The sequence below is a fragment of the Calidris pugnax genome, unplaced genomic scaffold (assembly GCF_001431845.1).
Source record: "Calidris pugnax isolate Ruff unplaced genomic scaffold, ASM143184v1 scaffold128, whole genome shotgun sequence".
Lineage (NCBI taxonomy): Eukaryota > Metazoa > Chordata > Aves > Charadriiformes > Scolopacidae > Calidris > Calidris pugnax.
In genome coordinates, this window is record NW_015090851.1 from 1,570,479 (window position 1) to 1,587,857 (window position 17,379).

Sequence of the window (17,379 nt, forward strand, 5' to 3'; positions counted from 1 at the left end):
GTTTGCAATTAAAGAATTTAACTTGAAGAAGAGAAACCTGAACTCATTTAAGCTTTAATCTTAAAATATCATCTGAAAATTATTAATAGTAACAAAAAATTGCGTGCCAAATAAGGGCATAAGTTAATAACACCTTTTTTTCCCAATCCTTTCAGATATCTAGTAAACAATATGCTACTTCTTGTCCAGGATCTGAAAACCACTACTTTAGTTAATGAAGTTAATAAGCTTTCGTTTAAAATGGATGATAGAATAATTTTTCAGATCAATTTTCCTTCTGGGGTGTTATAAGACAATATAGCTGAATAAAAAATTTGGTTCAGGTTTTAAGTCCACCTCATAAGCATGCTTCCAATTCCTTATGTCTGCTGGCTGAGGGTCAGTAATTATAACTTGCAGTAAATGCACCCAACACGAATGTTACACTAACACTTGCTTAGTTCTTTTTAATGTTTTTTCAATTAGGAAACAGCATCTGACATAAAAGACCTTATCACTAACCAATGATATCTTATATCCTTACCCAGTAGATTCAGTCAGTTGCACCTCAATATGAAATACAGGCAGGAGTCAGCAAACAAGAGACACATCATTTGCATGTGTCAAGTGTAAGCAGAAGTTTAATTAAGTTTATTAGTTCAAACATGAACAATAATTCAGCACATGAGTAAGAATCCACTTGACTGAAAATTTGATTCTTTGACCTCATTCTGAAAACACTTTTTTTTTTTTAAAAATATAAAGAATAGCTTAGAACCTGCATTACTGCTGTATAATCAAGTCTACACTTCTTTTACTAGAAAACAGGCCAGCATGACCTTACAAGACTATGGAAGACAGTAAATAATAGAAGGGAAATAGAAAGCAATGGTATTTCAGAATACTAGATCTTACCCTCAAGAGATAGCTTGTGATACAAGGAAAAGTTACCAAATGTTAAGAACATACACTCTTGCCTACACCTGGAACTGAATTCATGTCCTTGAATTTTCAAAATACTGACTGCTTCACACTGGGCAGAACTGGTAATCTGATAAACTCTCCAGGTCTGGCTGGATTGGAACAGGGTACTTGCAAGGAGCAGCGCTTGTACTAGAAATCTCACACCTAAAGGCAACTCTTCCACCTCAAGCATTCAGCTGATCTTAAATTAACAACTGAAAACCCTCTTACCCAGGGCTTACTCTTCACACAACTATCAGCCCTATCCTTTTGCCAAGCCCTTTCATTTCCAGCTGTCTCTTCTTTAAGGTGATTTGACATAGTTGCTTACAGCAGTTTCTAGCAGCTCATGTTTTAAACAAAACCTATTTAAGTCATTAGCATGTTAAAATACATCCTTTTATAGTAAATACAAATATTTGAAAAAAGACACTCCTTTTTCAACTACGACCGTTCCATTTGCATAGTGGACAAAAATGAATAACAGTCATCAGGGAATGTACGTGGAACTCATTCAGATCCTTCCCACTGCTTCACTACTGATTTTCTGGTGGGCAGTCTGGTGACTTACCATTTGTTTCATTTTCCTCAGCTATAGAGAAGAGGAGTATTACACTAAGACAGACACTGAGAGACAATTTGTTAAAAATAAACTGAGGCATGCAAAAAACATTGGCAATGCAGATCAGTGGGAAGATCAATATTTTTGTTGTATTTGGAGTGCTGACATTCTGGAAGACACTTTCATATCACCACTGATTCTACCTTTTTATTTTTGGATTGTTTTTTTTTTTTAGAAGCTGTAAGGTGGTCAGAAATATGGCCTCCCTGAATGGATCAAGTGATTAGGAAACATGCCTCTATCAGATAGTACTGACTAAGCGTTGCATTGTGCAGAGCAACTAAGGAGATGCATAATCACTCTCAGACCAGTTCCATTTCAGTAGGAGCAGCAAATGTCCACATTCTCTCTGACAAGTTTTGGGTTTGTTTTTTTTTCCAATGACTGTTCTAAGAAAAGTCTTAGCCATGGATTATCCAATGGGAACAGAATTACTAAATGAAAATAATTCTAAAATAAATGTTGAAGATAGCACATAATATGACCAAATGACTTTCACATGCACTTCTAAGAATAATAAACTGTGCTATGAGCTTAAATTCTGTGGGATTTATGATCCGTATCTTGTATCTCCTCAGCCCAATAAGGTTCCTCAACTACTGGGCAATCTATCCCATGGCTTAACTACTCTCTAGGTACATCTTCTTGCACTTAGGACAGAGTCTAAAGCAGAAAGTTATACACAGGACTTCAAGGGTAACCAACTCCCCTCTTCCCCACAAATTTAGCTCTGATTCTGTCAGTGAAAATACATCAACGTGTAAGAGCTGCAGGTCACATACATAAGCTGTTGTCATTCATATGAACAAGGACAAGAAGACAAAGCTAGAGAAAATTAATTACATTATAAAGAAATGAAACTATTGCCACAGAGATGAGTAGCAGCATGTTTAAAGAACAGAGACTTTAAAAGACAATAGAGAAGACAAAAGGAAGAAAAATCTATGATAGAAACCAAAATTGATCATTTTAATCTGTTTCACTATCAGCTAGTCTCTTAAATGTTTACATGCAGCCTGAAAGTTGTAAATGTGTGAACTGAGCAAACAGCCCTGCAAAGATAGTATTTCCACATGTGGGGACAATACCAATTTTACAGCAATTCAAGACAGTTCCCAGATTACCTTCTAAAGGATGCACTTTCCAGGAATGCTGGCAGGATCAACACTATTCACCTTCGCATATTGAAAGGTATAGAAAATGCAGCTAATTCATGAATCTCAGATTTTCCTCTCTCTTCCTAAAATAATTTCTTTAGTTACTTCTCTGAGACATGTCACTTCTAAATGGACAGGTTTTTCATATTCTAGATTCCAAACTACTGGTGATGTCATGGATAGTAATACTGTATTTAAAGAAACTGATTTCTAAATGAACAAAGCTTTCTTATCCTCCATATGGATTTATAATAACTATTGCAACCAAGTACCCTGGCAAGAATATCATGGGGCATAACAAAATCTGAACGGGCTATGTTCGAAATAATAACTGTTCTCTAGAGCATAATCAGGTTCTGTCTACTTTCTCATGTCTGGAGTGCCTGCCAACATTGCAAAGTCCTTCTGTATACTTAAGGGGTCACCTTAAAAAAACATATTACTATTGATATTCTGATAGAAAGTAATTGTCTTTACAGCAACAGATTAGATTAATATTTTCAGCTGAGCCAGGAGAAATAAAAGGAAAGAGGCACTAATGAACCTAATAAAGAGGTTCAGTCTAGAATGGTTGTTAATCTATGTAACTAACTTCAGGGAAGAAACGTTTGGTGTCGATAAAACATTTCCTTAGTAAATTACTACTGGCTCCAGTGTAAGACATTTACAGTAAACACCAAAAGTCTGCAAGGCATCTGTTCTACTCACAGTGGAAGAAGGAACTTTGCTCCATTAATAACTTTAAAAACATGCAATAACTAATTCATGATGGCAGTTCAAATCCTATCATCAGCCTTCATTATTTGACCAAGCTGAGTTCAAAGATAGAGCAAGTTTTAAAAAACTCTTGAAAGTTTAAAAGTACACTTTAAATTATAATAAAGAAGCTGTGTTCTTCTTCTTTCTACTAAATATTAAAAAAGCTGTAGCTTTAAACCATGTGCAAGAACATTATTTTAAGAATACATGCAAGATAAGAGTTAAAATGTGCATATAAAATCCTGTATGATCTCAGATTCTGTTGTAGTGAAATTGTATGCTATAGAGAGAGGGCATGTGTAATATACATGTATGTATATATAATAAAATACTTGCTGGAATTTTAACATTTGACTTTACTAGAGATTTAGTGGGACTTTGCCTAAGGCAAGTTTTTAATAGCAATAATAAAAAAATACTTAATGGTACTTAGGGTAAATAATGTGTGGTCACTATGTTTAAAAAAAAGTAATACCAAACATCTGTGCTAGATTTCCACATGATAAAATCCCCACATTACCTACAGTTCTCCCAAAGTTATAGAGAAAAAAAAATCTTTATTTTAAATTCTGAGAGAGACATGTGACAACCAATTTAATAACTTTAAGGCAGGCATCTTGTGTTTTCTGTCAGGAATGTGTATTTAGTGATCTTCATGATATTCAATTCTGAACATGAAGAATCCCATGGTATGACATTATGGCTTTAAGACAGATTTCAACCATTAACATACTTGCAGGGAGACTGCCCAGCCCAAGAATGTCATTTTTCTTATGTGTGTGCATTTGTAAAGACCACTTTGTTCCATACAGGATACATTATTTCTTTATCAGAGCAAATGCTGTATCATTTTGTCTCAGAAAATAATAATAAAATTCTTCTACCTTTGAAACACATTAACAAAAATATTTGCGTGAAGTAAGTTAGTTACAGACACAGGATTCAGTCCAACTCAGTGATGGAAAACTGAGTGCAAACTGGGCAGAAGTTCTCAGAATCTATGGAAAAGAGCTCAACATTCTCTCCTCAATATGCTGCATCTCCAAAACTGAAGCAGAAACACATGCTCACACCTTTTGCTATTCAATCAGTTTCATTTGTTCTTTTTTGCTTTCTGAATCAGTTGTAACAAAGTTTCCTAAGTTGCTATCACAAAGCTGGGAATCTAGCTATCTTTGTGAAAGCTTATTTCATAGATTTTAAATTTCTTAAGACATGGGAAGAAATCTAATCCCATTATTTGCATAGCTTATTTCCTAACATTTTAATGAACCTTACCAACACCGATACTATTTGCCATTTCTAAAAAAGAGCAGGATTCCAACTTCAGCTAAGTGTTCTCCTCCTCCTGTATAGGAAGCCTCTAATTTGGCATTCCCAAGACCTTCAAACACAAAACTTGAGTAAACCTATCATCACAAGTGGGCCTCTGTAAAACAAAGTTTAAAGTTGCAGTAGACTGCACACTGCAGAAAGGTACAGTCTTTAAGGGCCAGGTAGTTAACACACCAAAGTCAATCCAAATCTGCTAAGAGCTATTCCTATGCCCCTGGTACACTAGCTATTTTTATATCTCTTCCTTGTACTTTCTCTAAGAAATATAATCCAAAGCCTAGAGAAATTCCGTATCTTCAAAGGCAGCTATATTATGAAATTCTGCTATGGCTATTCACAGGAAAAAAAGAAACAATTAATGGCTCAAGAAAGAGAAAATTTTACATGATTCTTGGATGCGAGGCAAATTATTTTTAATCCAAACAGCAGGATATTAGCTTTATGGTGAGGTGCTCACTTATGTGAAATAGGCAGAAAATGAATACGAGAAATACTTTGTAATTAACAAAGTGGTAGATACTGAAGGACAAAGTGGAAAGTTATTTCTCTCTACTAGTCAAGTAAACTTTGAAAAAATTACTAGCTAGACAAAAGCAGCTAAAAAAAATATATCCCTTACTATACAATGATCAGTGCTCAGAGCGGTGCAGGTCAAGGAAATAGAACTGACAGCCATGGGAGACATGGGTGTGTAGAAAAGGGTGTCCTTAATTACCAGTGTTTCACAACCAGTTACTTCAGATTCTCTCACAGTATGTTTGTTTAAGTCTCTGGTTTGGTCAAAAGTCTACCCAGCAGTGATTATTAATAACAAAATCAATTTCTTCTGCTTCTCATCCATCAGCTTTCTATTCCACCATGTTGACAGATCTAAAAGACTGTGAATGAACAAGAGAGAAGACAGATTCCAGCTTTGGCACTATTTTAAAGCACTAAGAAATGAACAGCATAAGGTAGAAAGGTACGGTTGCATTAGGGGAAATCATGTTTAAAAGCTCAGCAAAATACATTTAAGATTTGGCCCTTCTCCAGTTAGGATTTAAAAGGTAACAGGATGGTACACAACTAGATTTCAAGAACTGAAAAACTTCAGATTGAAAGTATTTTCAAACTAAATACCAACAGCACAGCTTATGAGAAGCCCATCTATATCCATACTTTTTAATGTAGTGTTGAGGCTGTAAAAAATCAGTAATCTTCACTTTTTTTTTTCCCCACATTCAACCTCATTTCCACTGTGTACAACTTTTTTGTCTTTTTCCATAGACAGCACTCTCTCCACTGGAGACTACAGCCAAATCTATCATTGTAAGAGTAAATTGACACACAGAAAATTCTGATGCTTGAATAACTTAATTTGCTGCTACAAGGAAATTTATCTTCCTTAACTTGTTTCAAGTGCAGTGGCAGAAAGTCAAATAGCAAAGTAATTAAAAAACAGAAACAAGTGTTTAGGATTTGGTCAAACAGTATATTACACATGACAATATACTAGTTTCTCAGAAATACACTCAACACATGATTATAATACTCCAACCTGTAAAAATATAGAAAGCAGAATATTTTAGATGAAGTTTTAAAATGAAAAATATATTGTTAAAGATATAGAAATATTAAAACAATTTGATCAAATACTAAATAATGAATGAAATTAATTAAAAATGTATCCAAGTTCCAGTTTACTTTTAAAGCATTCTTAGGGGGAAAAAAATCCAGTAACTCTGCAAGGTCATTTGAGCAGTTAGAATGAAAATTTACAAATACAAATTGAAAAAAATAAAAATATCAATCCACTGAGAAGACTACTGCAGAAGATTCAACACAGTAATTCCTGTTTTATCACGTTGGAAAACTGTATTATGGATTTGTTTCATGCGTATCATGTTTGTGCAACTGTATTGCAGGATGAAGACTACATTTAGTGACAGCAATTCAAACAAGCACTGCAGAATAACGAGGACTTAGCAAACTACACAAAGATCAAAAATTGATCCATTTGGACTTTTAACAAGTAGATAAAACTATAAAGAATATCTGATATTCCCTCAAAGCAGGCAGACAACTTCCCATAACAAGACAGCAAAAGACAAAATTTGAACCTCAGAACTTTTTCCAAGAACCCACTTGAACAATCAAATCCAGATTCCTGGAAAAACAAGCAGGCATCTACTAAACATTTATTTTCTGCAGAGTTCATACACCCTATACATCATACCTGAGTGCTAGCTTATAGAACTTCTCCCAAAATCAGTATCATTAACTCCCTATGCAACTCCTTCCAGGATCCACTGATTTTCAGACTTCATTAACAGGTGGCACCACTTTTTAATTACAATTCTGCCTGTGAAAAGATTCAGGATCTATGCCTTCACAAGAAAACTTTACTGAAATGTATCATTGTGACTTGCAAATTTTCCAGTTTCCACACTTCAGATGGGCCCCAGATACCACTAAGTCCTCAATATTCTCAGTCACAGAAGACCAGACAAAAAAAAAAAAAAGAGGAAGAAAACAGAATACTAAAGTAGCCATAAGCTAATCACAAAATAATTTGTCCATATCAAAGAAAACATTTTGACAACATTCTGTAGATGTAAACAGCTGTTCTTAATCTCTAGCATTCATATGTTTCAGTGATACACAGGAGCAAATAATAGTTTTCTATGCTCTTGTACTAATTTCATTCATGTTTTTCTCTGTCAGGCAAACTGGTGTTTTTACTAGACTGGAAGTTCAATCGGACTACACTGTTTCTAGAAGAAACAGACCTGTTTGTCATGATTCTTCTTATTGGGGGTAGCTTGTACTCCTTCTCCCTGCAATTTTCACCCTTCTTAGCAGGAAGCAACAGGGTCTTTCTGAGGAAGACTCGCACTGTCCTGTTTGCGTGATGCCAGTCACGTGACAATGCTGATGGACTGCTGGGATGTAGAGGCGTAGGTGGGCTAACACCCAGCAAGATTTTGTTTCAAGTGTTCTAATTCAATCATCCCACATCCAGTCCCAAAAATGCATTCACAAGTGATGTGGGCAGCTGGCATAGGTGGGCTTGGGATCAAATTAAGGATTTCTCAAGGTACAGTGCAGCCATCACCCCAGTGTTTTAATGTACAACATTATGTTGTATACTTACTCAAAAAGTTGGGGCACCACACATGAAAATACATTAGAAATACACATAGGCAGAAGCCTTTGTTCCATGGAAGGTAAAACATTTTAATGCACTCATTTCAAACTCAAGGGGTAAAATCAAACACAAAAGTAGCATGCACTTATGGCTATTTAGTTCATAGCACCAGAAGGTGTTACTTCTCTCTTCAGTAGTTCTAGTCTTCACTTGCCAAACAATGACTTGTGAAATACAAAGAATACAGAAAATATGCAAAGCAACAATGACTGAGACAGCAAGTCCCAAATACAATTACTTTTCTTCCATAATTTCTTATAATTTCTTTCAAGTGTCATATAGTCCTGCTGTATATTTATTACAGATGTGTTCTAGATCTGTAATAAATATGCACATTACCTTTATCTATTAAAAAATGAGAGCAGATAAAGAAAACACTTAGATACTCTGAAGTATATTTCTAAAACAGCAGCAAGTACTTTGACAGTATCTTTTAAATAAAGAAGTTTTTTCTTACCTCTCTAAGATGCATGTTTTCCTTCTCCTTCTGATCTAAAATCACTTCTAAATGATTAACCTGAGATTCAGCTTCTGCCATCCTTCGAGTTCTCTCATTGTCATCTTCCATTCCTTTAGATGGCAAACCTTTACTTTGCAACATTTCCAGAAGCTTCTTTATTGATTCATCTCTGGCATTTAGTGTTTGCTTTTGTGTTTCAATCCTAAGCTCCATTTCTTCTAACGTTTTTCTCAACAGGAAGAGCTCTTTAGCTTGTCTATCATGTTCTGCTTGAAGTCTTCGAAAATTCTCCTCTGTGAGCTCAATGGTAAAATGCTCAGCCCCTCGGTTTCCACTTTCTTGCTGGAGAAGATGGTTAAGGTCTCTCTGGGTTCTAAGCTCATCTTGAAGTGCCTGGATTGTCATTTGCAGATGCTGCAATAAGAAAAAGACAGGAAACAGAAGCAATTTAGGACCTGAATGTAGACTAGCATTTAATTAAACTTTTGTTGTATGCTGTTACAAAACCCCACTAGAATCAATAATGAAAGTATATCAAATGACCTTATAAAATAGCAAATGCATGTGACAATATTTGTAATGATATCTTTCAAGTGCTTCTAGGGAAAAAAAAAAAAAAGACAAGACACACACACAAAATAGTTTCAGCTATAGGTAAAACAAATAGCAAAGAAAGGCAAACCAACAAACCCAAACACTAGGCAGCGACACATCCATTAATACAGTTAATATGTACCTATAAAGCTGAAAGACTCAGTATTCCATGTTTTCTAAATTACTTCAGAGACTAAAGGTAATTTTGCCCTTCATGGTGCCCAACAGTACTGTTGCTTATGAAGTCAATCAAAGCTCTCACTAGAATTGAAGGCGACTTTGGGGAGGGGCTGAGTTGGGGCTGGTTGGTTTCAGTTTTTTCTTGTGGCAACTAAAGCTATGAACATGTTTAGTAAACAGGATTACTGTATCTCTAACAAGCAAACAAAAAACACAATAAGCAATACTGAATTATGAAAAATAAATTGACTGCAAATAGTGGACAAACCTTTGTTCTCCTGGCATCCAAAAACTGAACAGCATGGTAAATGAAAAAATGAAGCAAAATCAACATAAATAAAGTTCAGATGTAAGCAAAAGAGATTCAACAGAAAGAACTGAATTCAACAAAAAGTACCTTCAACAAAAAATAATTTTATTGAGTTATACAGAAAGGCACCAACAACTTCACAGTACTCAAATATACAAACCTAAGCTATAGACAGACTTTACTCAATGGATGTGACAGAGAAAAACATATTATAAATAATTAATCCCATAATGAATAATAACATTCCTATTTTATCTTACTATTCTTTTACACTTCAAGGTTTTTCAAAACACAGTAACTTGTCCTAAAATATTTGTTCTACATCTAAGTATAAGGATCTTTCTCTATTCAAGAGGTAAACCTTGCACTCCTTATTCAATATAAATCAGTCTCAGGGTATTGCTTTGAGGAATGAAGCTTTTATCTATACATTCTTCAAAAGAATGACTGGCTGAAATAAGACACGTATAAAGTTTACTTTGCAAAAGCACAGTGAACTAAATCCTCCACATGCCAAAATTATTTTGCTACAAAGCAACAGCAATATTCAGCAATTACCAGTAGTCTAGAAATAGTCAAAAGAAGACATTTGTTTTCTCTCATCTGAATAATGATTTAAGATGTCCCCCAATGTTAAATTAGACAATATTAATTATTTGATGCTAAAAACTATTAACAAATAAATTTTTTCCCAAGCCAAGCAAATGCCTTGTCTAAGACTTTAGCTAAGCAAAAATAAACTAATTTCCAAAGCATTTTAAATGTTGCAAGACAAAAATAAAAGCAAGCTTAACATACAACCATTCTCAATACAAGCTGTAAAAGCCAAAACTGCTGTATCCACACACAAATGATTAGAAATCAGACTTCAAACAGCAATTCTGTTAAGATAAGCCAGACAACTTCCTTCTCTATACCACAGCAACCTATGTATGCAGTTCTTAGGTTCTATCCATAACCATGTTTGTTGTTGACAACAGTAGTTGTGGCTGCTTCTCAGTAATTGTGTCAAAACTAACAGCCTCAGCTGTGGCAGACTACTGCTACTTTGACATAAGAGAATCCATTTTTGTACACCTTCAAGACTTAGAACTCTCTCTGAACATGATGGACCAGATTTAGACTTGTGCTGGCACAGACTTTTGTATCTGCAGCTAGTTAAGAAGGGAAAGAACAAATGTTGTGAGGGTGGAAAGAAACTGTATAATTAATTGCAGTAGGGGGAGGAATGTAGGAGTGCTGTGAATATCTGTCACACTGCTGTCATTACATAGACATAGAACTTCATGGGATTTCAAAAGATCATGCAAGGTCTATCATATATTTCATAACTTCTACAGGCCAATTGACAAGAAATATTTCCATGCCAATCTCTTGGCAATAGATAAACAGTTCTCTCTGAAATTTTTCATTCCTTCTCTATAGCCTGACTCCAAGATGCAATCCATGGAACGGCACAGGAAGTTCCACCCAACTTCTCTGGATTAAGCATAGTGCAGGTTTTAAAAATTTTCCCCCATAAACTGAAACAAAACTATGCAAGGAAGAATAATGAATGGCCATTCCCAGATTCCAATTCATATTATACTTGAGGAAGTTCCTCTAATCTGTGCCAACTGGCTACTGCCAAAGGAATTGCCTGCAGAGAACTGTGCTGCCACATTATGCCTTGGGCCAGAGCACATAAGCACTTTCAGAGCATCCCAAAGTCTTAGATACATGGTGAACAGCGGAGGAAAAGGAAATGACAGGGAGACTCCCCAGTTAAAAACTGTTAGTCCACCTACAGAAGGACACAGCTTCTCATACTTCGTACCATCACCCACGCACCAAAATCAAAAAACATATTGAATAATCCAGTCTACTGTCATGTAAAAAATTGCCTGCTACTAAGATGGAAGTGACAAGCCTTGTGCAAAGTCAAGAAAGAAAGAAATTATAGCTAGGGCTGTCTTGACTGGGAAAGGCAACCTAAAGGACTTGGTAGCAGGAAGTCAACTTATGCTATCATTAACTGATGGATATTGAAATATATATCCATCCATATACAATTTGCTAATACTTCTCTGTAACATTGTGATAATCTAGGAAGTTAATTCCTCAGACACAAATCACTGAAAATTGGGTACCAGAGCTGCTAAAGGATTCCGTGGGTGTTCTTTGATAGCCCTAAATAATTCAGTACAGCACTATGACCAAAGGGAGGGATGGCAAGATCATCCAGTAGATTTGAAACAACTACTTCTGTAGCCATCCAAGATGAGTTGTCATTTTAGTGCTTTATCCAAAAAGAACTATAGCTGCTCTGCCAGACTTGAGTGTTGTTTCCTCATGTGTTTGCCTCAATCCTCCCACTCACCCCCACTGTCTTTTTATTGTCATCTAGTTCCTATCTCTCACAGCTCCATTTTTACCTCCTGCTTCTCCTGTTTCTTTCCCACTTTAAACACAAGGACAAAATGTATTAGCTTTGTCTCCTGGGACCCTCTTACCTGGCTTTACAACAATTGAGAAGTAATGACTACTGTAATAATAATCTTTGTCCTCTCAGCGCCAGAACTTCCACATAATGCAATGGTCAAACAATCTGACAAAGTAAAAAAAAACTGACAGCAAAACCCTGCAAGTTTAGAAGGAATAATCAGAGTCCAGGAAAGAGAGCAGGTCCAGGCAGCAAACATCCACACACTGTGGAGTGGGATGTGAGGTGAGGCTGAACTGCCTTACCTTACACCAGGTAGCTGGCAGTATGGGAATACATAGGAGCATATCAGGATGGATTCATGACAACGACCTCCAGAAGAGCTAGGAATGAAACCAAACTGAAGATTTCAATATACTCTTTCTTTTTTTCCCTTTTAGTAATGTACATAGATTATTTTGTCAGTCATTTATGATCTGTTCCAGCCTTTGAAAAGTTATGATCTAACACAGCATTCTTCTGAATTTATTCTTCCAGCTACAGATGATTGTTTTAAGCAGTCTCTGCAGCTACCTTCTTCACAGTATGGGATAACTTATTAAGCAGCCTTGCACGATCACATTATCTGTGCAGTGTATGCAATGAAAGGTATAAAATATACTAACTAAAATAACCTGTGTCTTGGGACAAAAATATGGAATTTACAGGGCTATATCAGTTGATATAGTCTAGTCTTTTGAGAATGACAAATATATGATAAAGACTGTAGAAAAAGAATTCTACTGTGTAGCTGTCCATCGTTGAAAGCTACAGCTATAACTGAATACATCTGAAAAAGTATAACAGCAAAATACACTATCCACTATACTCTCATTTTCTAAAATCAAGCTGCATTATTTATTCTATCATCTGCCACTGCTCCATTTTCTTTCATTACTGCATAAAGCTCTACCATGGATAGGTGACAAAATAATTAAAGCTTTCCTATGAAACGCATCTAAACTGATTTATATGTTAACTTGAGTTATACTACTGAAAAAAGTATGAGCATTAGATTTGCAAATATTTATAACTAAACATTGTTAAGGACAAACATGTAAATCTTTAGTTTCTTCTGTAAGAGAAAACCGAAAAGGGAATTAGAGGTATTTTCTTCATCGGCATAAATGAAGAACTGAATTCTCCCATGCATTTGTTCATCTGTCTAATGTAACTTAAAATTCTGGCATCCAAACAACAACACGAATTTTGCTTGAATAATACAGGACTGATAGAAAGAGATGAAAGGAGAAGACAGATGTAATTTGTGAGGAATCACAGGATATTCAGACCACACATACAATGCATTTTCAGCATTAAAAATTCTGGAGGTGCAACAGATGTGAGACCACCTCTGTATAAAACCATTTGCTAGTAGAACCACATATTCAAAAAAGGGAGAACTCTTGTTTACCGGCTCTCCTTATGCTTTTAAATTTGGTGCCCTGTCAAATTCTATAAAGTTTGCCCTTAATACTTTGCTTTGCAAATTAAGTAAAGAATCCTGTCATCTACACTTAAATCTGCATCTCTTAATACAGACATGATATTTAATCTGAACTATCAGACTTCATTACCATTCAGTCATCTTGTCTGAGTCTTCTCACACAAATATTTTGGTGAAAAACAACTAAGATTGGAAAGACAAAGTATTGCCTAAAAACTTGAGGTCCTTGTACAAAAATGCATGTCCGTTTATAACTGAGGGGTAACTGTAGGCTGAAACATTTTAATATTGCAACATTCATAGTAGTTTTGCACCTAATTCTTAAGGCACAATCTGTAAATATGCTTCTTTCCTGTTTCCCTCATTTGCTCTGGGCTGAGAGACATCATTTTTCATTTATTTCCATTGCTTTGCCATTTGCCCTAAGTAGGCCTGCTATCACAGATACAGTTTGTCATTGTGTCAAATAATATTTCTTCAAAATTCGTACATTTTGATACAATTGATACCACAAATCCATCTCTAAAGCACTATAATTCATTTGTTAATTTTGAGTATTTTGGGGTAGAAGAAACTAACTGTATGTCAGAAATATCTCTCCCTGTAATCCCTTTCTTCTTCCTTCCACTACATTTCTCCAGCATAGCAAATAATATGTATGTGATCTCACTTCAGGTCTTTCAAATTCACCTTGCCTCCAAAATGCAATACTTCCTTTTTCTTTTTTTTCCCCTCTGAAGAAAGCTAGCAGAATACTATTTGTTGAATTATTTATTCAGTGAAGGCTTTCTAATATTTATCAGCCAGCTTTAATAGAAGTCAGAACATAGTCTTTTTTCTGTGGAGACACAGTACATTTTACCTCAGTTGACATTTACGATTTTAAGTGGTCAGCACCTCTGCTTTATATTTTATTTAAGAGCCAAAAGAAATCTACATACTCAGATTTTGAATACCTCTACTCAGAGCTCAGAGAAACTATTTCAACTTCACCCTCCAATAAAAGCAGTAAGATCATCAGCCTTCACCTATGGATGACCGTGCTACTGCAAAAACAATACTTCTGACTAACGTTTAAAAAAAGCCATAAAACTCAATATTTCAGAGTTTCCATGAGCACTTCCTACACTAGGTATTGTACATCCTGGAGTTACAGTAACTACTTATACAGGATAGATACCATGAAATGCTATGAACTGCACTGTATCAGTTTACTACTTCTTACTCAGAAAAGATTAGCAAGAAAGAGATGGACTGCTCCAGACACCAGAAATCATACTGCATGAGAAGGAGATAAGATGAGATTCTTCCCTGATGCCAATCTTGTCAAACCAATGAGCAAAGCTTCAGAAGTACAAATTGAATTTTCACAAAGAAAGGCTACTAACCGTTCCCCAATCTTCAAAACTACCAACACGTAACTAAAGTGTCTGAAAAATGATCAAAATATTATTTGTCTCAGTCTCACCATAAATAAAAGTTTTAAAATTTTTTCATTCCGTAAAATCAGTTACCATTTTAAGTTATCAAACAGAAATTGATCAATCAAATGTCAGGAGAGGGCAGGGGTTGTTGTGGGTGTTTTTTTTTTAAAGAAAACAATGCAGAGCTGCCCTCACAGTGAAATCACATCCTCAATGGACCAGCAGCAGATTGAACACTGCCGTGTCAGATCCCAGCACAGATTACTGATCTACTAGAGTGCAATTTTCTTTCTCAGAAAAGCTCTATGGATTCCATAATTGTTTTTTAAACAGTAGTAGAATGCCACAGGATCAACACTCTTCAGTGCTTTTCTGGAGCTTTAGAAGAAATTAGGTTTAGAGTAATTTAGAATTAGAATTTAGAATAATCACAGTGGGCCCAGAAATGAAAACCAAAGGCATATACTGTGAATATTTATTTTTAAAGTAAGATTGTATATGAATTAAGATTTGCATTTGTCATAGGGAGCTGAGCTCTATTCCTCCTTCTGTGGTCATGTACAACTGAAATGCACCTGTTCGAAAATCTGGGAAATTATATTTGCCTTCTTCCTGGTATATACGTGAGTTTATATTTGGTAACACAGTTCAGTATGAACCATTGTGCAAACTTCAGTTAATGAAGAACAGGAAGTTAAGAATTCATTGTTTCTGATAACCAGCTTTAAAAATGCATAATAAGCCAAAAAATATTTGGCAAGCAACTTACTCTCTCTTTTTGGACAGTAGAGCATACTATTCAACTTTGATTCAGTAAAAATAATAGCATAGCAAAAATCTTGGATGCTAAAGAGGTCTATTACTGAGTCAAGAAGTTACTTACAAAACAAGAGCATTGAGAGTAAACAAGGTCATATTTCAAACATTGAAAAACCTGTATTTGATCTTCAGTCTCTTCCTTTATCTGCTTGATCCTTTGCTATAAAGTTTGGGGGCTTCTGGCAGAAAGCTCACTATTACCTTGAAAAAAAATAAAAATAAAACCAATCCTTTTCCTACATAAAAGTCATATGAAGTAGGGTCTCTTTTCCTATTTGCCAGTCTGCCTCCAAAGAAAGAAATATCCCACTTCTTTCATTTAATAAAAAAAAAAAAAATCTGAGCACAGGAATTTCTGTGGGTATCATACATGTTATGCTGAAGCTATCAAAGAAAAATGCACATAAAGGAAAACTATATAGGTGTCCAAATAGTTTTCCAGCAATAGTCATAACACACTGAAACAAAGATGGTTGCCACTGTTAGTAAGTGAATTGCATTAGAAATCTTAAAACAATTATTTCCATAATATACAACATGCATTTGTTTCTCAGGTGACCATAATATGCCACATACTCTAGGAGTTAACATTTTGCTTATCATATCTAAAAAACAATATGGGGAAATGTAACAGCCTATATCGCTTGTCAATTTCTCAAAAAGAGATTCCGGTGATTATTTTACACTATATTGAAAGACACAGAATAATAAAGGGAGAAGACGAGACAAAACATCAGCACTGCATTGCAAGCATACATGTTTAATTTACATGTGAAGTGGGCACTTGAAGTTTCTATACTTCTAAATTGACATGAGACAAATGCATAGCATCACTGAAAGCTGTGGGAGTGGGGCATCTTACCATTCTGTGTGACCTTCTTATCGTCTCCACCTTTTGTTTCTGCAACTTTTTAACTATATTCTTTTAATGCAGCCACTAGGAAAATCATATGTATCTAAGCTATTCAGATGGCAATTTCAAGCACAGCTTTTAGTAAGCCAGAAATAAAAAAGTGGTAAATCCAGTTCCAATTTCAACCTCTCCCTGCTATATTTTAATCAAACAAAATACGTTAAAAATACTCTCCAGCTTCCAATTTTTTGCCTCCACTAGGAATAGTACTGAGAGTTGATTAACCATAATACATAATCATTTCCCATTGAAACATTTTGAAAAGGAGCTTTAGAACTATGTGTTCTGCTACAGTTGAGAAAAAAAAAAAAAATCAATATAGAGATTTCAGTAGCTCCAATCAAAACAGCCTTCAGTTAGATCCAACAGAGAAAAAAGACGCATCACAAAACAAGATGACCATCTGGAAAGATTTCATCCTGAGTTACTGAAGAAGTGTAGATCAGCAGGAAAAAGAAATCATTAAGGAGACAACATTTTGGGCTAAAAAGGTTTATGCACTTGGAAAAAAGATACTTTCGTAAGTTGGAAGACTTTTGTTTCACAATAAACCATTTATTCTTGTCAGATTTAATAGGAGTATCTTCTCCTTTAGGGCCTAAATCAATCCGTAAGTACTGAGTCATAAAAAATTCTGCAGTTATTCAGTTTTCCCACAAGATGGCACTAAATCCATAGCCTGCAGAAAAAAATAGTACAAAGCACCAAAACACAAAGGAAAAACTGTGGTCACATTCCCAAAATAAACAAGCTAACTAAATGTATGTAA

General features: G+C 35.2%; 1 protein-coding gene across 14 annotated transcripts in view; it reads right to left on the reverse strand.

Moving 5' to 3' along the window:
- Window positions 1-17,379, reverse strand: part of ERC2 (ELKS/RAB6-interacting/CAST family member 2) — a 486,059-nt gene that overhangs the window by 418,244 nt on the left and 50,436 nt on the right. For 10 of the 14 annotated variants that reach the window (XR_001412191.1, XR_001412196.1, XR_001412199.1 and 7 more), the window contains exons 3-4: window positions 9,505-9,528; window positions 8,460-8,876 (exon numbers count right to left, since the gene is read on the reverse strand). Coding sequence is in view for 1 of the 14 variants with exons in the window: in XM_014943272.1 (XP_014798758.1) it covers window positions 8,460-8,876; window positions 9,505-9,528 (441 nt within the window). In the remaining 13 variants the exon portion in view is untranslated. The remainder of the gene's footprint in view (window positions 1-8,459; window positions 8,877-9,504; window positions 9,529-17,379) is intronic. The other 4 variants (XR_001412198.1, XR_001412192.1, XR_001412197.1 and 1 more) reach the window with 1 other exon arrangement.